At 40.5% G+C, this 22134-nt stretch overlaps 2 protein-coding genes across 5 annotated transcripts; one reads left to right on the top strand and one right to left on the bottom strand.

Annotated features, from left to right (window-relative positions):
* The first annotated feature begins 486 nt into the window (after positions 1 to 486).
* On the top strand, positions 487 to 10097 carry pcmt1 (protein-L-isoaspartate (D-aspartate) O-methyltransferase). 4 transcript variants are annotated; one of them, XM_086264802.1, is made up of 8 exons: positions 487 to 888; positions 5665 to 5769; positions 5861 to 5892; positions 6629 to 6733; positions 6928 to 7048; positions 8093 to 8178; positions 8385 to 8612; positions 9089 to 10097. In XM_086264802.1, the coding sequence occupies exons 1-7, from the start codon at positions 657 to 659 to the stop codon at positions 8562 to 8564; spliced, it is 861 nt and encodes a 286-aa protein (XP_086120928.1). In that variant the 5' UTR covers positions 487 to 656; the 3' UTR covers positions 8565 to 8612; positions 9089 to 10097. The 4 variants fall into 4 exon arrangements, with proteins under 4 accessions (XP_086120928.1, XP_086120927.1, XP_086120930.1 ...); XM_086264801.1 differs by having other exon boundaries at positions 489 to 888; positions 8385 to 8554; XM_086264803.1 differs by having other exon boundaries at positions 496 to 837; positions 8385 to 8554.
* A 2667-nt stretch (positions 10098 to 12764) lies between these two features.
* On the bottom strand, positions 12765 to 21512 carry lrp11 (low density lipoprotein receptor-related protein 11). The gene is made up of 9 exons (XM_086264800.1): positions 20717 to 21512; positions 19789 to 19946; positions 18110 to 18251; positions 17836 to 17961; positions 17184 to 17375; positions 13684 to 13851; positions 13548 to 13604; positions 13367 to 13459; positions 12765 to 13278 (listed from the first exon to the last, which is right to left on the bottom strand). The coding sequence occupies exons 1-9, from the start codon at positions 21282 to 21284 to the stop codon at positions 13124 to 13126; spliced, it is 1659 nt and encodes a 552-aa protein (XP_086120926.1). The 5' UTR covers positions 21285 to 21512; the 3' UTR covers positions 12765 to 13123.
* Positions 21513 to 22134: the final 622 nt, after the last annotated feature.

Below are 22134 nucleotides of genomic sequence, written 5' to 3'. Positions count from 1 at the left end.
TTTCTTCTGGCAGACTTCATCATATTAGAGAGGATTAAAATGATAATTATGTCTATTGCAATAAAATGTTCTTCTGTAAGTTTTAGGGATTTCAAAGGTCTGTGAGCTACATTGCAGGTAGCTGCCATTTTGACTCCAGGCATGATAGTTTCCCTAAGAAATTCCAAACAGCATTAAAAAATATTTTATTTATTTTCAAAATATTATCGATGCGTATTTGCAAAAAATAGAAAAATATCTCCGCATTATTGTCTGGAAGAAGAGGTACATTCTTATTGTATCTAATTAGCCAATCAGCTCATTTGTGTACAAAGGTTTTATTTCGAAGGGGAAGAGTTGTCTTAGATCATCTCTGGCACCTACTAAGTCGTATGTAACTACGGTAACCCAGTGAGACCAAATTCAGCGTTTCTCACATTGTTTGCTATTTCCCGCCACCTAGCGGCCGCTACCTGTCCTAACTGCGGCAAATCTGCGTTAAGCACAGTGCGGAATGTGGCTTTGCCCTTGCATCAAACACCGTGCTTGGACACATATCTTATAAAACAGATCAACTTTTATGAATTAAAGGGTAGTGCTGTGTGTGTGGTGGGGTGTGTCTGAAAGGGGGACTCGCCGTAAACAAAACAACAAAAAAAATAATAAAAATCAATCGGATGGCCGGTGACGTATCCGCCGCTCCGCCGTCCGCTCTGGAGGTTGTCAGCTTCATCGGCAAAACGGTCGGCGCAGGCGCGGCACTGACAGCTGCTGTCTACTTACTCCGCAAAGTCTGCTTAATAATGGCCTGGAAATCAGGAGGAGCCAGCCACGCAGAGCTCGTCAACAACCTCCGCAGTGAGTCTGCATGTTTTTCTAAAAAAAGCGGCGGCAGCGACGCTTTTGCAGGTGCGTCGCCTGTAAATGGTTTAGTTTGGACGTTTAAGGTTAGCACAGAAGCTGGCTGGTTGCTAAGCTATGTGGTATGTTGTTGTTGACCTAGCAGCAACTCTCTCCACCCCTTTCCCAATTCACGCAAGGTAAAGATGCATCCCTTGCTGCGTTTGCAAATAACCAAGCCAACTCTTAACACTCAAATGACCTCTCCTTTGTTTGCAGTCAAGGGATTTTTGTGCAGCTAGAGCTTTTCGGCGAAGGTAGCTTAGCCTGCTAGCTCTATGTGCGTCATTTGGGACGCTGAAAGCCAAACGGCAGCGGCCCTGCCCACATCCACTAACGGCTGCCCGTGTGTCGTCCACTTTCACGCTGAATTGCAGTGACAGCTATGCATGCAAAAGCTCAGTTCGTATCGGTGGGTGAGTGAAAATGGCAGCTTGCTGTGTCACAGCTGCGGTGGGAGCAGTGACTCAGTGCTACTACGATCGATCCCATCAATCCCACATGGTTCAATCATGCTGTCATGAGGTAGCGCGAAACTTAGTCACTGACAGCTCTGCGCAGGCATGTTTCCCACATGCATTTCTGTAGACCAGAGAGTCCACTTCTGGTATAAGGTTATCTCCCAGGGCTATTTATAAGCTTTGCAGCTCAGCATATCATTACAAGCTTTAAGCTTTTGGCCGAAAGCTCTGTGGTTTGGGCCTTGCAGGGGAAATGTGCTTCACAAAGGAACAGTAAACCAGGGGTTTTCTGACTCCAAACAGTCGTTCTGGGGTTGTTTAATACAAGTTTGTGCATGTTTCTTTTATTTGGTTATTAGTAGCAATATCGTTGAAAAATATTTTTTTAATCACGACCCTGGTAACTTTCCTTTGATGGATGGCCAAAACGTCTTTGGGTTTTTATTTGTAATATGCAGGGAAAAAACGGTAAACACGACTACAACAAAACTGATAACAGGAAAGGGGGAAGCAATTATACCAAGTGTGCAAAACGCGCAGAAGTGCTAAAGTAGCAGCTGAGATATGGTCAGTTTAGAGTGTAGATGAGACAGAAAAAGAGGAAAAACCCATGAAACATCAACAAAATAAATAATATAATAGGTACAACAACATTAAAGCAGATAAAATAATAAAACAATTACAAAATAGATTAAATAATGAAGTAAATATTTAAAAAAAGGCCCTGGTTAGATCATAAAATAGAAATAAATCTAGAAAAAGGAACAGACTAATCAGTGAATACAAATAAACTCATGCAGTGCTTAAAAAAAAAAAAAATCAGCAGAATTGCACCCCTCCCAATCTGTGACCCTGATAAGGATAAGCCAAAGAGGATGGAAAATATTAGTTAAAACAAATGAAGTAAATAACATTAATGTCTATAAAGCATTCTCAGTGAAAAAGCCAGACAGAAAAGGACAATTTGAAGTTTTGAACACTTCCAGCTCCTCTTGTGTCAGTGTTATAAACTAAAAAAAATTTAGGCATGAGCAAATCAAATCCTAGTTAAAGAGACCGAAGCCGGTGCCAACATTTCTGAATCTGTAGGAACACCCCTGACATATTTCTGGGTTCATAAATGAGTCCACACAGCTTTCCATTACTCCATTATCTTTGCTGCAACAATGAAACCATTGTTTTATATATAAAAACACAAACAAACAATAAAATAAAATAAAAACTCAAATGAAAACTGACAAATTCATGAAAGGAAAACCTTTTCACGATTAAAACTACGCCCAATTAAAGGTTCATACTTGGGGGGGAAAAAACCCCTACAACCTTTTAAGTAATTTTCTTTTCTTGAACTTTCATTTATTTGTTTTCAGTTTAATTAATTAATGTGAATTAAATTAAAAACGCCACAGGCTGCTGGGCAGTGGATTTGGGCTTTTATGGATGGAAACAAAGGACATAATTACTGCGGAACAGAAGAAGACGCGGTGATTCGTTTATTGCAATTGTCTTGTTTTAATAAGCTTTGGAAGCCAAAATTCTCATTAACATTAAATTTTGCTTACATGCCGAGCTCTAGCTGGACCTTTTCAAGCCTTAACCTCTGCAAAACCAAGCTTGTTGTCAAGAAAAACACCCAAATATTTGTAGCTCGACACCTTGATAAGTGTTGGTGGTGTGACTGTTGACCTTTTCGTAAAAAAATCATGTCTTTTCACTTTTGAAATGATCCAGCTCCTTACCTTCAAGAAGCCTGATGATAACTGAGTCATCAGCTAATTTTTTGTTTCTATAACTGCTGCAGGACTCATTATTGTACATGATGATAAGTTTCATTATTAACAAAAACTTGCACCTGGTGATATTAATATGGCTTTAGTCCATATTAATGGTGTTATGAATTTAACTGGGAACACTTACTGGAAATAGAAGCATAAAAAGCAACAACATATAAAAAGAGTCAGGATTACCTTACCTAACCAAAGTCTATGTACTTGCTTGTTATTTTGGGGTGTTTGCTGAAAAGAAAACGTTCCTTTTAATGATAATTACATCAAATTAACTGAATTAGCCTTAGCATTAAAACCCTTTTTTTAGTGAATCTGTACAAAAAATACATTTTGTATTAGTCTGGTGCAAACTGAAGTCAGCTCAGTGTAAAGTTTTACCTGTGTGGTCATTACTCGCTCCACTTAACTGGACACTGACCCATTTAGACACATGAATGGCTTGAAGTTAACCTGAGTTTGCGTAAGCTGCATTTAAGCAGGTCACACGCAGGACGCATGCTAATTCCTGAGTTCTTCATTGTCTCTGTCCTCCTGGTCAGCGCTCAGGACCGGTCAGAAGGTTATTGGTTTGATGCTGAATGACTCATTCATCTTTAAAGTTCAGCAACTAGTCCTGTGCTCTAGGAAATGTGAAGCATGCCTCTAAGTTGTTCACCTTGTGGGTTTCAATTTTAGAAACAGTGTGAAGTTGGAGTGTTTGCTTGGTGAATAATTAAGGATGGGAGGATCGTGGCTTGAAATGAGCCATTAGATATTAGTTGTAGATGTTCGCCTGGCAGCTTGTTTCTGTGTAATGTATCCTAAAGTGGCTCATGGATCAGAGGGTGAGGGGAGTTGGTGATGACAGCAGAGCCGGCTGTCGTTGGCTTTTTCCTGCCTCTGGCACTCACTGCTAAAGGATCCCGTTAGGAGGGATTATTGTGAAGACGCTTCTTCACGAAGCTTTTTTGTTTGTTTCTTTGGTGGCCTGTCTGTAAGCTTTGGTGTTTCTCTGCTGCACACATACTGGTCAGCACATATGGGTCACAGCCTGTGTTTAGGCTGCAATTTCTGCATTTTCTTCTTTGACAGTAGTCAAAAAAAATGCTTACTTTGATTTTCTTTGCTTTTTTTTTCTTTGGTTTGCAACTTCATCGTCATCATGCACATTCTCATCTTCCTTCATCTTATCTTCCCCGAGAAGAAATGCTCAGTGCGTCATAGGAACTCTCCTTTCAGCTCAAGCTTATTGCAGCATAATTAAGGATTGGTTCAGGCTCCTCTGATCCAGCCCTAACTCTGTTTTGTCAAAAAGGAAAGCTTTAAGTCCAACCTTAAAAGTAAAGAAGGGTGTCTGTCTCTTGAAGCCAAATTGGGAGCTCATATTGGAAGGCTCTGCCTCCCATTCTACTTTCAGAAACCAATGAAGGGGCCAATGAAGACAAGCTGATATGGGAGAAACATGACCTGTCTTTCTGGTCCTGGTTGGCTCTCATGTAACATGGTGTATACTTTACCCCACTTCTTTCTTAAAAACAAGATCCAAGTTGAATTTTACTTAAATTTCACTTAAATTAGTTGAATTTTACTGAAAAATTTTCATAACCAGGGATGGAGATGGAGGGACCTGATTTGCTCAGGCAACACCTAAAAGGAGCAGCTGAAAGCATAAGAAAACATCATCTTACTTTTGCCTTGCAATTGTCACCTGGTTGTACAAACCCCAATGCAGAGGCTTTGGGTCCCACAGTGCGACAACCACAGTTTTCCCTGCTCTGATGTCTGTTTATAGCTAAACGGACGCAGTGAGCTGAGCCTTCACGTTGCACATTTCATCATGTAAACATTAATTTCTGCCTTAAAACACCAAATTAGAAAAATTTTCCCACGATGGCTCCAAACATCCAGACATGTGTGAGTGATCTTGGTGTTGACCAAAATAATTGTAATTTTGCCAGTAATCCTGATTTATTTCTTTACTTTTTTCTCCTGATCATCTTTGGTATATTTTTTGAAAAACACGATCATACATGCCTAATGGGTTGATAAAGCGTGTTTGTCTTCCATATAAACAAGGGTTTTGGCCTTCCCTCAAATTAAAATCACCAGACTGATAAGAATAATTGCTTAATTCACTTAAGCATGAAGCATGTGTTTATGCATCTTAATGGTCAGAAATAACAGAAAATACTCGTATTTCCCTGGAGTAAGGCAACACAGATGTTTTGCTTTAACTTTGTGTGGACTGCTTGTACTTAGATGTGTAGTCACCCCCTTGAAACTTTGTTCTGAGCCAGGAAGAATAATAAATACCTGATAAATTACTATACTTTACTGCAGTGATGCAAAAATATGAAAATCCAGTAGTTTGTTAGAGCAGTCCTGTTCATGATTTGGAAAAATGAGGCTATGTACTAGTAAAAGTAGTTTATTGTTGTGAATTTGCTGTCTCATATCTCTATATTGTGTCCTCCTTCATTCTTTTTGTCTGTCTGATTCTGCTGCGGGATTATGTAATATATATATATATATATACCTTGTTCTTTTTGCCTCCTCAGAAAATGGCATTATTAAATCTGACAAGGTCTACGAAGTCATGCTTGTCACAGACCGAGCACATTTCTCTAGGCTTCACCCTTACATGGACTCGCCGCAGTCAATAGGTACGTCTGCTTGTGTACTCGCTCGCGCATCGCCGCACGGAGATCTGAGATTCAAACTAACCAAACCTACTTCCTGTCTTTTAACCAAAAGGCTATCAAGCGACCATCAGCGCCCCACACATGGTAGGACTTTAAAGACTTTCAGACATTTCTGCTCCCTGTGAATCACAGCTTTGAATGGTTTTGTTGTTGTTATTGTGAAGCTTGGTCCCATTCAGTCATTCCTAATCATCTATTTTTAGTAGATAACAGTAGCAGTTAACCAAATCCTCACAGTTTTGTGCATTTGTGCTCATTGTTGGCATGTTTCAGTCGAGTAATAGAAGCTTAAAGTGGATCCGTTATGTTTTTCCTTATTTGCTACTGTTGATGGCACGGGAGATGCCCATTAAACATGCCCAGGGTTTTCTTTTGTTTGTTTGTTTTTATTCTACTTTTTGTTCTGGATGATGTCACAGAGAACGATGTTTCCCAGATGTTAGCTTTTTATTGAGGTTTTTGTTCATTTATTTTTATTGTTATTTATTTTTTTGCAGAACTAATCATTTACACCTGTAGTTCCCAGGAAGGTCGCGTGAAACTTTATGGCGTCTGTGGCAGTAAATCATGGCAGCAGCCCTTTTCTATTAGTATCATCTCGACTTGGGAGAGGAGCTAAAACGGCTTGTTTCAGACAGAAGGAATCGTACAAAGCTACAAGAATAATAAATATAGAGCTGAGGATGAGCAGGATAGGTCCACTTTAAGCATGAAAAACTGAAACAAGCCTCACAGATGGCCTGCGCTGGGATTACCGTGTGTTAGCCTGTGCTGTGTGAGTGATGGGTTGAAATGCTATTGTCTCGTTTTGCCTCCCCAGCACGCCTATGCCCTGGAGCTTCTACATGACCAGTTGTATGAGGGAGCGAAGGCTCTGGACGTCGGCTCCGGCAGTGGGATCCTGTCGGTTTGCTTCGCACGAATGGTGAGCCACACACGCGACGGGTAAACACAAACGACTTCTCTTTGGTGGCATTGTTGATTAATTGAGCTGATTGATCCACTAATATGTCAACCAATCGATGAAAATCAATCAGATTGACTGCGTTGAACATTGTGAACGTCGTGATTGAACTGAGCGCGCCCCCCACACTCTCTTCATCCCTCTGCGCTTTACAGGTAGGTCCTAAAGGGAAAGTTATAGGAATCGATCACATCAAAGAGCTGGTAGATGATTCTATAAACAACGTGAAGAAAGATGACCCCAGTTTGATAACATCGGGCCGAGTCAAGCTAATAGGTAAGACATCGCGGATGAAAGCTTTATATCTTTGTTTTTTCAGCAGACGTTTGTGGGTTTTGAGGAAGGGCTGCTGCTTCCTTGATCCGACCGAACAGCAGACAGTTTAATGTTCCCCGGTGGAGAAAAAGGCAGCAGTCAGTAAACAGCGTGCAGCTCTAAATAATTGAGCAGTGAGGACTTTTACCTCCTCTGAAGGGGGGTTCAAGAGCAGTTCAGTGAGGGGATTAATAAGAGCAGTGATGCTTATTTTTTCATTTCTCTGTTTCGTCTTCCATTTCGTAAATCACTTTTTACTGTATGTGATTACAGGTGGTTGTTGGTTTTATTAATAGCAGTGCCTTTGTTGATTTATGTTTTCTTGGTCGCATTCTTTATCAGTTCTCTTTTGGATTCCTAATCGGTTTTCTGTGGTTAGGCCTCTGCAGGTTTTCACCATCAGCGCAGCTGTTTTGCTTTTACTCGGTCTGAAGAAATGGCATGCACATGATTCAGGTTTGCAGAAGCTGCTCTGCCATGAGTCTGATTTCATTGTTTTATGTTGCACAACTGTTGCCAGTTGCCAGCAGCGACTAGTGGAGTCTGATAGATGGGCAGCCTGGATTTCAGACCTTATTCTGAAATCTTTCTGTATTTAGTCTGTTAATAACGGCACATACGGGTAAAACAAAATACTCGCAACTGGGAGATAAAAAGAAGCAGACCAAAAAAAGATTTGTCTGCTGATTGATTAGGTAAAACACAACTAATGATATTTAATGGCAAAGTAAAATTAGAGACACCCTTTGAGTCTATAAATGTAAATAAACAAAAGCAATCTGTGATATGAAAGTAACTCCCAGCCCTAAAATACTGAAATATACTAATATTGAGATGCAGTTTTATCAGCATTACTCGGCTATTTCTGGCTTCTCAGATCAGGTAAATTGTTATAAATGTCAGATGCAGCATTGGCCAAGTAATGTGTCTCGTCCCACCCTGTGAGGACATCCATCAGTGTTTTCAGTGCGACAGCTTGTGACTGACGTTCTGCTGCTGTTTCAGTGGGAGACGGGCGATTGGGCTACACTGAGGAGGCGCCGTATGATGCCATCCACGTTGGCGCAGCTGCACCCACCGTTCCCCAAGCTGTGAGTGTCTCTGAATTCTGCTGAGCACATTGTTACCCTTTACTTTACAACAAAGGCTGGATACCTAAACTGTAAACCTGCTTCATATTTAATTTAGTGTGTTTTTATATCTGATCCAGTATGACTGTATCTAAATAGAATCCCTGGAATGTATTTTTAAAGCTGACTTGCTGTCCACCGCTGCCTCTCCCTTCTGCCTCCCTCAGCTTCTGGACCAGTTGAAGCCCGGCGGGCGGCTGATTCTGCCCGTAGGTCCGGCGGGGGGAAATCAGATGCTGGAGCAATATGACAAGATGGAGGATGGCAGCACCAAAATGAAGCCCTTGATGGGGGTGATTTATGTGCCTTTAACAGACAAAGACAAGCAGTGGTCCAGGTGGAAGTGACTTCCTTGTCCCTCTCCTTCTCCCTCTCTCCTTCTCACAGTGGCAAAGGTGAAATGGTGTGGCTTGGAGCAAGGCAATGGATCACAAGGGGCTGCATTTTGCTGCTTGTTGACATTTTTTTGCTTCTTCCATACCATACCAACTAGCTGTACGTTTCCTTCATCTTCTTTTAACCCCCGTAGCTCTAAATTGGTCTCAATAAAAGCTGCCTGATTAATGCACTCTGCTCTGTTTCAAACATGAGGGAATGAGCTGAAATCACAGCAGGTTGAAGGCACATGATTGGTTTCAGGAGCATGACTGCTTTGCCAATTTGGAAGCTTATTACCCAACTTCAACTCAACTACTTTATCTGATAATCTTTGAAAGATGAAAACAACTTTTCTAATGACGTTTTATCTTAACATGTTGCATGCGGTCTTCTCTTTTAACTCTGTTTGCATGACAGCAAGATTTCTGCTTGTTTTTCTTGCACCTTGCCTCAATTTTTGTGTGTTCTAATATTTAAAATGTGTTTCTCACAGGGATGAACTTTGAAGAGGAACGCAGTCCATAATCCACCTTTTAAGTTTGAACCTGGAGAAAACTTGGAATGGGTCGGACAGCCCTTGACATTTTGTTCAAAGCATAACAAACGTGCTCTTTTTTTGTTTGTTTGTTTGTTTGTTTAATTCTAACAACGGACTAGAGTTTCACATTTGATGACGGCCCCGAGGGGCTGCGAGGAAAGACTGCTTGACGCTCTGCACAGAAATATCGGAGAGAGATTTATTGTTTTTGTTTTCCAGGTCTGCATCCTTTTTGGTTTGTGTTCGTTTTAACCGCTGGATTTTTAGTTTTTTCTTTGTTTTTTCTTTTTGTGGTTTCACCATTTGATTTGCAGTCAAACATTTTTCACAGCATTACATTTCAGCAGCATCAAAGCTGAATGCAGGAGGAACCCCGGACAACCAAGACGAAGAACGCCTGAGCCTGTTAGATAAATCACCTAGCTACAGTCTGTGTGTGTGTGGATCATAAAAACTGTAGACTTCTCTGCTAAAGTATCAGCTTTCTTCCCGTGGCATCAGTGTTAAGAACACAAACACACACATAAATTAACACACAAAGCCTGATGTAAACCCCCACCACACACACACATCCTGTTTTCATGTGCAGCACGTAAAATAAGTATCGGATCGTACCGAACATACTCCGAAGGGAGCAGAGCACTAATGACACCGACACATACGCACGCACATACAGGCTGTGCTTTCCACTTTGATGTGTTGCTTTCTGCCGCTGGTTTCCATTAACAATTTGTGCAGGCTCCTCTGGTGACTGACACTAAATGGGGAAAGTCACTGCTTTGCCAAAATAAACTCCAACAATATAAAGCAAATGAATGTCTGTTTTCTTGATGAAAAAAAAAAATCATGAAATTAAAAAAAAAAGCACATTTTATTTTGGGTGATCTGAGTGATGGATTATATTTGGCTTTCACAGTTGCTGGAATGGCATAAAAATAAAGAGATGCTTATGTTTTTGTCTGCCTTTTGTTATTGAATCTGTTTTGTACAAGTCTTATTTGCACTTGCTAGACACAGTGTTAGGTACACCTTACTAATCCTGGGTTTTCCTTCAGAGATAACTTAATTCTTTGGATTCAACGAGGTGCTGGAAACACTAATCAAAGATTTTAAACTGATAGCATCGCACGGTCACGCATCCATGGTGTGAATCACCTGTTTCACCACATATCAAAGGTGTTCTATTGGATTAGGAACTGGTGACTATTGAGGACATGCAAATCATGTTCAAGAAACCAGTTTGAGATGATTTGTGACACGGTGTGTTATTCTGCTTGAAGGAGGTGGTTCAAAGGGATGAAGATGATCACAAACCATATTCGGGTATGCTGTGGTGTTTGAATAGAAGAACCTTAATAGAAGAAAACATCTTCAACATCATTACGCCACCACCAGCAGCCTGAAGCTTTGATACGAGGCAGGATAGAGCCATGCTTTCATTCAAATGTGACGGCAGTAATCAAGACTCATCACATCTATTCAATACGATTTATTCATAGAGCGCCAAATCACAACAACAGTTGCCTCAAGGCACTTTATATTGTAAGGTAGACCCTACAATATTACATAAAGCACTGGTGAGCATCAGGTATGCTTTTAGAGTATTCTATTGATTAATTGTGATGAGTCTCTGCCAACTGTAGCATCAGTTTTCTGTTCTTAGCTGACAGTAGTGGCACCCAGAATGGTCTGCTGATATAGTCCATTTGCTTCAATGTGTGATTCAGAGATACCGGGGGTGTAATGAGTGGTTATTGGAGTTGCTATTGCCTTCTTTTCAGGTCAAAGCAGTCTGGCCATTCTCTGATATCACAATGCATTTCTACCCAGAGAATTGCTGCTCACTGGATAGTTTGTTTTTCAGACCATTCTCTAAACCCTAGAGATGGTGGTTTGGGGAAACTCCCAGATCAGCAGTTCCTGAAATACTTGGATGAGCCCATCAGTCACCAGCAAACATGCTACATTCAAAGTCACTTTAATGGCCTTTCTTCCCCGTTGTGATGCTCAGTTTGAACCTCAGAAGTGTTGTCCTGACCACATCAAAATTCCTAAATCCACTGAGTTGCTTGCAGTGATTGGCTGATTTGCAATAAGGAGCAGCTGAACAGGTGTACCTAATAACGGAGCAGATGAGTGAGTAAGTTGGTACTAAATCTAGAATCAGTTCCATGTACAGCCACAATAGAAGACACAAAATGGCTGGGCATACCTCGATAGAAAAAAAAGATTAACAGATTCAGCCTTCAAGTTCTCTTCTCCATCAACAGTCGAGTCACTATACTTGTTGAAATATATGCTGATTCTCTAAAAGAACCAAGGTGGAACTGGCTCGGCACACCATCAGTAAAAAAGACAGGGCTGTGATAGAAATCCAGTTTTCTTCACGCCAAACCCTACACTGCGACAAAGTAATGAAAAGTTGGTTGTAAAGCAAAATGATTTTAAACGATTTTTTCTTGACACGATGGACTAAATGTTTGATTATCAAAATTCCAGAAATACAAGAGGGAGAGACGAATCTCTACAGATATGATGATCATCTCTAAATAAAATCGTTTTGGCAAATCCTGTTGTTAACATATATAACCCCGGTACTTTTTAATTATATAATAAACTTTAATATGTTACATGAAAGACAGCACTTTGGGGGAATACATTTATCAAAATAAATATATATATAGATATATGGAATACACTCCAATTATGTTGCCTTATTAGAGAAAAATACGCAACAAAATCATACAGGACTAGAAATTCACCAAAAGACTTTGCTATAGTTTTATATGATTCTGGCAAACTTTAAAGGAAACATATCATAATTTCCAGCCGCATAATATAACATTTTTGACTTAGCAAGAGTAGCTTCATATGATTCATAGTTCAAAATAATGCTTATTATTTTTATTTGGCATACTTGGCTTTAAAACAGACTATGCTTAAATTCAGGGGACTAAAGGTCAGCAGAAAAGCTCATGAGCAAAGCTTCGAGTGTTTAATTTTTCATTAAAAAAATAATGTTCATTAAACTTCACACTTTACCAAACTCACTCACACCCCACCTACTGTGACTCTATGCTCTACAGTCTGAGAAACACTGCTTTATTTTTCTGTTTATGCAAATATTTTATTACAGGCTGTGTTGAATATTTTGGCTGCCTGACCTTTGGGGACAAATTAAGTACACTCTGTTTTTCTGAATAGCTACAGGCCATAAACAGAAGGTTTGACAGGTGGGTTGGGTTTCTGTCCTCAGACCCATGAATGTCCGTGTGGCTGATGTGACCAAATTTGGAATATCTGCTCTCACTGACATCCTAAAGAACCAGCAGGAAGAAAAAAGGACCTGAAACAGCATTTAACAGAGTCTGAAGCCTTCTCGCTCACATATGCTGACCACATGATTAGACTCTGATTATGTTTGACATGAACATCCACCATTGCAAAAGTGTGTATATGTGTTTATGTACATGAAAAAAATCAGGTCCTATAGGACTGTAACAGGCACTCGATGCTTTTTGTGTCTGCCGTACGGCAATTTAATGGGATTAAAACACACAGCAAAAATATGGCACATTAAAGTCGCACAGAGGCAGAAATAGCGCATGTTTTGTGCAGTAAAATGAACATGTTTGTCTCAAAGTAACCAGTGTTTAATTAATCAGTTGTAATAGATAAGACAAGTGTCTATTTTAGTATCTGTATCAGAAGTAAAGGAGAAACGCTGATATTCCATCAGTGATTTTCTTAGGACATAAGTATGAATTCACAAGCATCTCAGTATGTTCGCTGAATCTATCAGCAGCTGATATACAGTGCCAGTCAGAGGGGATCGGTGTGGAGGTGTTCGGCAACGTTCACGGCAGCAGAGCTTTGGATCTTTCTAACAGGAAACGAGGATAAATTAAGAGACATCGAAGAAATGCAGAGTGCAAATTCAGAACGTCCTGGATCGGGCTCTGATGGTTCTTTTCTCGGGTCTCTGATTGGCTACAGGTACATGCCATTAATGAGGTAATCTGACTCCTCTGTAGTGAGGGGACGCGCTTTCTTCAGTTTGTGGCGGACGAGCCTGAGACGACAGCTGATCATGAGCAGCAGCAGGGCAGTGATGATTAGGCCAAGTGCCAGAGGAAGGATGGCACCTGGAGAAAGAAATGCGCCCCATTCAGAAAAGGTCATCGGATAGAGAGGGAAGAGCCACAAAAAGCAGACAGAAGCTCTGGGTCTCACCTGACTCTGGGACTGGGTGTCCTCCCATGACTGGAAATGGTTTGGAGATGGGGGCGTCACTCACTGCTTGGCTCTGGTTGGCTTTAGGGGAAGCTTAAAAAATAAAACCGCTTAGATGAGAAAACGGCTGACTCACAACACTGAATTATTGACATGTGTTTGATTCTTTGGATGAATATACCTATCTCAGTCTGCTTGGTGACTGGAGGAGCCACACTGGCAGGTCTGAAAGCTGGACCTAAAAGGTGTTCGTACATAATAAAGTCAATCTTACTACAAAATAAATCAATCAAAATGAATGTAAGGTGGGCTCTCACTTTTTTGTATGCATTCACTGACACAGTCCAACTCCTGGAGGAAGTTGTTGTGGTTTCCCTGGCAGCCTCCATACAGGAAGTGTTTGCACTCTCCCACATTTTGGTCGTAGTACCACCGTGGGAAGGTGCCTTTACAGGGTCCCACAACTGGAGCAGCAGCACATGGGTCTAAAGGAACAAGACACGGCCTTTATATTTAACACATTTAAATGATTCTTGCACAGCAATGACACCTGTTCAGAGACAGTAGTAAAAAAGCAATATCCTCTTTAGTGGCCAGCATGGGGAGACTCCTCCGGCTGGCAGAAGACTTCCAGTTGTGTAGAAGTCAGTGGTAACAGTCCTATGTGCCCTTGATCTGTGACCTCAGTAAACAATTTTATGGGCTCAGTCACCAGCTTCAGATCATAATGAATACAACAAAATGAGTTTATTTTGGAATGTATGCTAATTATTAGAGACAGGAAGGCTAACAGTAGTGTCCTCAGTTTCACTGTGCTGATCCCTCATTTGTCACATCGAGTTGAAAAAAATCAACAGCTCAAAGTTGAACACTCAGGTCGAGGCAGGAAGATGAAGTACATATTTAATACAGCCTTTCGTAGCTGGTGTTACAATTTTAATATCAAACTCTTCAACATTTGTCCTACAAATGGATTCAGGTAAATTGATTTTAGCATTGAATAATCAATATTAAATACTATTATGTAATAAAGAGATACTGTTACAGTATTAAACATACTGCCATATTAATAGAATGGCACACCACTCGAATAACCCTGACTTTACATCTTTGGGTGAATTCGGAAACAGCGAAAATGACTGTATCTGACTATTTTCAGTGTATTTTCTACTTAAACAACTTAATACTGACATATTAATAATTAAGCATAGAGGGGCACTACTACTGTTCACTGAGCCTCATCAGAAATGGTCTCAGTGCTAAGGTGGCTGTGAAGAAGCCATTCTTAAGGAAGGGAAACAGGGAGAAAAGGCTGATGTATCCCATATTACACAGAAACTGGAATAAAAGTCAGTGGCAACATTTCTGATGGAGTGATAAATCCAAAATGAAAGTATTTAGATTCAGTCTTTTTACTGCCAATTCAATAAAAGCGTAGCTTGACAGAAAAACACACAATGGAACACCATCAGTTATGACTTGGTCTTCACAGTGCCCGGACCTCAACATCATTGAAGCAGCGTGGGATTATCTTGACAGAGAACAGAACAAAAGAGGGTCAACATCCAAAAAACAGCTTTGGATGTCCTTCATGAAGCTTAGAGAACTACTCCTGAAGACTATTTACAGAAATTACAATAAAGTTTATCTAAGGGAGTTTGAGCTGTGTAGAAGAATAAAGGTACGAACTCTGTTTTGCTTTATATACTGTATTTCCATGTGTGCATGCATTTCTTGTTTTTCTAGCAAAAGATAAAGAAATGAAGGGTGACCAAAAGACTGCTGTTGACAATCTGCAGCTTTTCTATGTTTGATATCGGACATCAAACAAGCTTGGCTGTAGGACTGTTGCTTGGACTTTGTGTCTAAATAAAGAGATAAAGTGATACGGACATCTAAGATTACTTCGAGCCCTTCTACCAGCGACTTAAGATATCATCCAATGTCATCATCCACCTTGAGTGCAAAGGTCAAAGCCCTCTACACAACAGTGGATTAACTATTTTTCCTTTTGACTTTGAGCACTAAACAATGAGGTATCATCTTAGTTTCCTAAGAACTTGGACGTGCATTTGTCAAATGAAGAAAAGACTCCTGAGAATCCACCTTGAGCACAAAATATCTATAGTAAAACAGCAGTGTGGTCAGTGACATTCAGGGATCGGATGGCAGAGCGGACAGAGGAGCTTTGTTCCAGCACTCAGAGTGGATGCAGGCAAAGAGCTGCTTTCCCAGGGACCGCAGAGTGGCCCTGTGGCTTTGCCAGCATTTTGAGCTCCGTGCCATGACTCAGTGGCTGCCTACAGGCTCCATCTGCTTCAGTACCCAGACACACCAAACCCTCTTGGTCTCTTCACAAAGGGGATTCTGCACCAATGACACAAATTCCTGTATCCTACATTTTCATATTCTTCTGTTTCTCCTTTCCTAAACAGACTGCAATGAAGAAATGCTCCAAAGTGTGACTAAAGTGCTTTAAACACAGTTAACATCACCATTTTATATTAATTGCCTAAATCTGTCTAATAATGCGATAGCTGAGTACACTGTAGACATGGGCTTTCATCTATAAAGGTTTTGGCTGCACACTGTCTCAGTCGTGGCGTTGCCTCGTTGGAGGCTGGGACTACGCCATAAAACGACCTCTGTGATAACACATGCCAACCTATTTCTTCAGAAAATAGGTTGTACTTTATATTTCCTCCAAAATAAGCTTTATAGTCCATATGCTTTTTATTTCAGTGTCTAGCCCTGGACAACAAAGGTTGCCTTCCTTTCTGCTGTCCATGCTGCTAAGAATAGCTTCTTTATTTTGCTAAAAAAAAAAAAGCTTCATTATTGTAAAAATAGAAAGAAAAGAAATAACTATTAGTATTTTGTTGACCCTGCTTGCTTTACAGGTGAACTAATAACTTCAGCATCACTTTTAAGAACAGGCTAGCAGTTGGCCAATCAAACTTGGCTTACATACTGTTTTACTGGAGCCAGACCGCTGGCTGTGACAAACGACTGGCTCTAGTTTTAGTGCAGACGTCCAGCCCAACCAGTATTAATGCTAAATATTCCTGAAACTCTTAACTAATTACTAACATGAACTCTGTACAGATGTTGTGTTAACAGTTGATTAATTTTTGCTTTAATGGAATTTCTTATGTTGGACTTGCGGCACCATCTTGTGGTTTACAGTGGTTATCATGATGGAGCGAACCCTGTCCCTATTTCAACTTCACTTTATATCTCTGCATCTTGTACAAAGGCTCCTTTTAAATAAGTGTTTTTCCAAGTACCTTGGAGCATGAACACCACCAGAGACGTTATAGGAGAGAGCCAAGGCACTCAAAGAACCCCGAATAGAAATTTATGGGAGAACTACGGCCTTCCTTGAGAGCCAATCAACAGGCAGTCTGGTGATTTATGAGCCAATTGAATTGTACTGAGGCATGTCCGCAAAAGACTTTCACAGTATGTTAACCGTGTGCTGGCAGGCATATCTGAACGTCATAGTAAAGATGTAGGAAAGCATCCTTATCATTGGTCTGGTGGGATGAACCAAGATGTCGATCATGTTGGCACTGTGGACTGAGCCATCAATCAAGCCACACTCCTGTGAAACTTTGAGTTGGTGCTGCCGAAGTACAAGTTGTGGGAGAAAACATCTTTTTAAACCTCACTTTAATTTAAGTGCTTTTAAAAAAATCTTATCTGAGTAGTGATTCTATATTTGCTGCTTTTATATCCCCGAGAACATTAAAATGACAATTTTAAGATGCCTTCAGAGTGGTTTTACATGCTTTTACAAGGACTTTGACCTCTCTACCTTGACTGACTGAAGCTTCCTGCTCACTGGCACTTTGAGAAGGAGCCGCCTTGCTTGTGTCTTGCGGTGTGATGGTCTTTCTGGCTCCAGTCGGGAGCATGGAGTCGTCTTCAGCTTTCTTTGTCTGAGCGACAGGCCGCTGAGGGCTGGGCAGGTCCACAGCGTGGGTCACTGACTTTCGGCTGCCATCGACTAGAAAAAAACAAAAGAAGCCATCGCTTAAGGGAAGGTATGTTTATGGATTTTTGCTAGCATTTATATTGATGAAATGACTCAAATAATTTCAGCCTTACAAAAGACTTCTATTATCCACTCATCACATAAATATAATAACAGCTATTTTACTCACTGGTTGTAAATTTGATCTTTTAAGACAGCTGTACATTAGCATAACACATACTTTTTACAGGTTAATTGACCAACGGCTGTCTTTTTAGTCATGCTGGCTTCAGCTGAAACCTGAGTGAGTTCGGGCTTGTTCAGAAGCACACTGCCATATAAGAAAGTGTCGTTCTTGATTTATAAGAGAAAAGAGTTTTGTACTGAAATTAATTAATTTTATCTAGTATGCATAATCATTAAAAACTTTAATAGAAATGAAAATTGGATTCGTCTTCCAGCTCCAACAAAGTGAGTACTAGGTGTTTCCTACAGTTTGGGCAGAAGTCTTCGTCTGAGCGGTCTGGACAGTGCTGCTTCCCATCGCAGGCATAGGTGATGTCAATACAGCAACCGTCATCACACTTAAATTGGTAGTTTGAGCAGTGACCGGTACATACTGTGGGCACAGATAAGAATACAGTAACTACACATCTTCTCTCTTAAATGGTAAAGGAATATGTCACAAGTCACGCACCCTTTAGCGGTAATCAGTGCAGCACAAAGGAAGTTGCAGAACATAGATGGAAGTTTTGGTGATTCATTACCTTCTGCTTGGTGTTTTGGAGCCAGTACGGTGACAGAGATGTTATCGGAGCTCTTCTGTCCCGCCGTGTCAGTGACTGTCATCTGAAACGTGTAGACTCCTTCCTGGAGGCCACTGATCTTCAGCAAACCTGGATGTGTTGACTTTAGAGCACAAACAAAAAATACATCTCTGAAGCAATCAACTTCTAGACTTTTGTTTTGCCAAATTAAAAAAACACCTAGTGAGGACTTCTGTAAAACCGCACTGGGTTTTAAACATGTAGCAGTATATGCATCATGGATCATACATCCATCCTACTTACTTCTCTGACAGACTGGCTCAGCTCCACTGGCACAAGAACAGATACAGGAAATGTTCCATACCACATGCAATCAATCCTAGCAATGCACCACATCTGTGTAGCAGAGAAAATCTACTCTCTCATGCTAACGCTTTATTTTATCTTTGCACAATCACAACACTTACAGTCATACTGACGCCATCTGATCTTTACTATGCTGTTTATATTACATGTTTTTTTTTGGCTTCCTACATGTTTTTAGCATTTTGCATTTTTGAATTGGACATATTTTTTGTTGTTAGATCTTACAACATTACATATTAAATGTAATTATTTCACTTTATTGAATTTATTTTTATTTGATTTTGACAAAATTTATTTTCTACTTTTCTACTTTAAGCTAATAAGGTCTACGTAAGGTCTATCTATTATCTTATCAATAAAAATCTGTACCAGGGCAGGATATACAATACATATACATAGTAATAAGTGTTGTGTTGTTTCTCCTTAGCCTTGATGATTTTGGTTTTGTGTGTTATTTTTAGCTGCAGAGTTTTGTATCTGACATCATTTGATATTTCTGTACTATTGTTATTTTTATGCCATTGTGCTGCAGTCAGAATCACTCTCCCCCCCCCCCCCCCCCCCCCCCCCCAAGCATTAAAAGCAAAATTAGCAGAGCAGAGTAACCTATAAAATGCTGAGACTGGACATCTTCTGACAGCATCACCCACTAGTTTATCTTCCAATTGTTTCATTTTCCCCATACCTAGGTTCTTAGATTTCATATTAGATTATACTGCAGAGATTTTTAGACCAAATAATATTTTCCATAACTTGGCCCATGAGTTTTATATTATATTACATTATATTATATTACTGTTGCCATACATAATTTTTAAGAGTTGTGCAACCTGCTATGAACAGAGAGTTGCTCTGTAATGAGCACTGTGTCAACATGGTTCTGTACTTTCCTGCCAATTGTTTTCATTGGGAGCTATTTTCTGTTAAAGGTAGAAAATACAGAAAATTAGTGGTTTTAATATTTACATAAGAACAGGAAAAGCTGTGCAGGGTGTTTAAAATCTCTTTAATGTTATAACCACAGGACAGTGTCTTGTATTGCTGCTTACCTAAGGGCAGTTTAGAAATAATAAGCTCTTTATTTGTGTTGATCTCTGCACACAAGCCACTCTGTTGACTTAACTAATGAAAATACCCAAACGCATTTAGCTTTCTGGGTATTCATATTGCAAATGAAAACATCAGAGACACCTGAAGGAGAGAACAATAGAGATGTATATATGTGGATCTTTAGTCTAATCCTTTGTCACCGCCATAGTTAGAGGCTTTCATCTACACCTGTATAGACTGTATTGACTAAGGCACATGCTGACCTTCATATTGATGGCTGTGTCTCCTTTAATCAGACTCCACTCATAGCGGCGGATCCCGTGGTCGTCCACGCTGTCACGGCCATCCAGCACAGCCCAATCTGTGGGCAGCTGGATAACCACATCCTGTCCAGCGTCACTGCGAGGAGGCTCATCCACGTCTGCAACATCAAGCACAGGTAGATGGAAAGTGTCCTCTACATGCCTCTTTATTTACTCTCTTCATCCAATTTTCACATTAAATCATGTTTGATTCTATCGCAGGCTAAAACATGATTAGATATTTTTTGTTTTTTATTCACATATATCCTTTTAATTCCATTGCTCACGCCCAAAGCCCCTCACAAAAACATCTGCTTCTATTCTCAGGAGGGCAAGGCTACAAACCTATGAGGCAAATCATTAATCCTCTCTACTGCATTATCTGGATAAGAAGCAGGTGCTAAAGGCTGGTTCTGCTGTTAAAGTCAGTTTCTGTCAGCTGTTACAAAGCTGACAGAAAAGTTTTTATCCTGTTTTAACAGCAGGGTTTCCTGGTGGGATTAAATAAAAAAATACAGTAAAGTGACAGAAAATTACCCAAATAAGGTTTTTGCCACAAACCTGAGGAAAATTAATAAATTACTTTTGGTATCTTAGCTTATAACACCTCATATAGAAGATTACAAAAGCCCATCCAATATGATCATCAGTGATCTAATTATAACATCATAATTCAAGAAATAATTGCTGTCATAACAGGAAAAACATCCTAATGAATAATAACTTTTTCAGCAACCATTAGCAAACATGCTATTTTCTATTGCTCCATCAATTTTACTTAAACATACATGAAGGCATGGACATCCTATCATTTTCTAAATAACCTATCAGTTATAAAACAGTTCTTAACCCAGTAACTAACACTGCGTGTGTCTGCAGGGTCTCCCACCTGCATCATCCTCATCAGGAGCTTCTTCTCCGGGCCTCCGGGCTGAGTCGCTAGATGAAACAGGGAGGTGTCCCTGCGTTGTGTTGGGAGTCCGGCTGTATGTCGTGAAGCCTTTCTGAGCCGAGAAGGCGCACACATTCTTACTCCTGTAGGTGCAGTTAAACAGGTAGCAGCGGAGACTGTCCCCGGGCTGCCTTTGGTCCTCGTGAAGCACCGCAACTGTGCAGTGAGGCTGGGAGCAGCAGGCGTGCACACAGTCCTTCCTGGTGTACACCCTGTCCGGGGCCAGCAGGAAGGTGGCTCCTTGCTCGATGGAGTCCTTGGCCCGGATGATGCGATCCCCCGCGGCACTGAAGTCGCCCACGCAGGAGTCCATCACTTCACCTGTCCTGTAGGTCTGGTCCTGCTGCAGCTGTTTGCGGAATTCCTCCAAGAGCTCCTCCACCCCGGATATTTTGGATTTCAAGTCCGATATAGGCGAAGATCGAGCGTCGATGCTGCCAAAGGTGAGCAGCAGCAGCAGCCCTACACAGGCGAGCAGCAGCCGGGGATGCTGAAGCAGAGCCATGTTGTTGATCACACAGTCAGACGGCGTCTCCCTCTGCCTCCGGCTGGCCTCCCGCTCATGAAACTCCTTCCCGGCACAGACGGCCTTCCTACATTAAATATATCCCTGTTAATATCGTTTAACGCCACTGCTAGGCTGAACAACCAGCTGTAACCGTAGAGCCGCGGAGCTTACAGTTCGTCCTTCGACTGTGCTGGAAATCTGCTGTTGTCATGGTGAGGGGGAGTCGGCGATGGCTGCTGACGTCACGGGGATGAATAAACAGGACGAAAAGCAGCTCACCTGTTAACTGCTCTCATCCACCGGCGGGGGCTGTTTGAGTCAGTGTCGTATATTTTTAATTAATCTATCATGTTAAAATAGTTTTAAAATCTAAAAATCTTTTAAAATCTTAACTAATGATGATTTGAATAAAATAAAAGACATAAAATATAAATAAATTCAACAAATACATGGAAATAAGACTTCCCATCTCTCCTAAACATTGATTAAATCTTTACTATCCCATACTGCAATACCTGCATTTATTTATTTTATATTTTTGCTCATTAAAATTTTAATTGAATTATGAATGTAACTGTTAGATTTTATATTTTCATGAGTTTTTCCTTTGTTGAATTATCAAGTGCTACTAGACTCTCCCTGATATTATTAATAGTGAGTGATAGTAAGTGTAGCCTTGTTATGGATTGTTGGAAATAGTATTTGTATTCTGTACTTAGTCTGTGGGGGGGGGATCACACAAGATTTAAGGCCAACTTCAAATTATACCTGTTAACTTTTTAAATATCTTTAATTCTACAGTCTGGTGTTTATTTGCTTTCCTATATTTGCATATCTGTGTATAAAC

This window comes from Aulonocara sp. 'chitande type north' Nkhata Bay, linkage group LG15 (genome assembly GCF_057382095.1).
Source record: "Aulonocara sp. 'chitande type north' Nkhata Bay isolate Kocher_YH1m ecotype deep benthic linkage group LG15, A_spYH_male_GT1.1, whole genome shotgun sequence".
Taxonomy (NCBI): Eukaryota; Metazoa; Chordata; class Actinopteri; order Cichliformes; family Cichlidae; genus Aulonocara; species Aulonocara sp. 'chitande type north' Nkhata Bay.
This window is presented reverse-complemented; position numbering and strand designations above follow the sequence as displayed.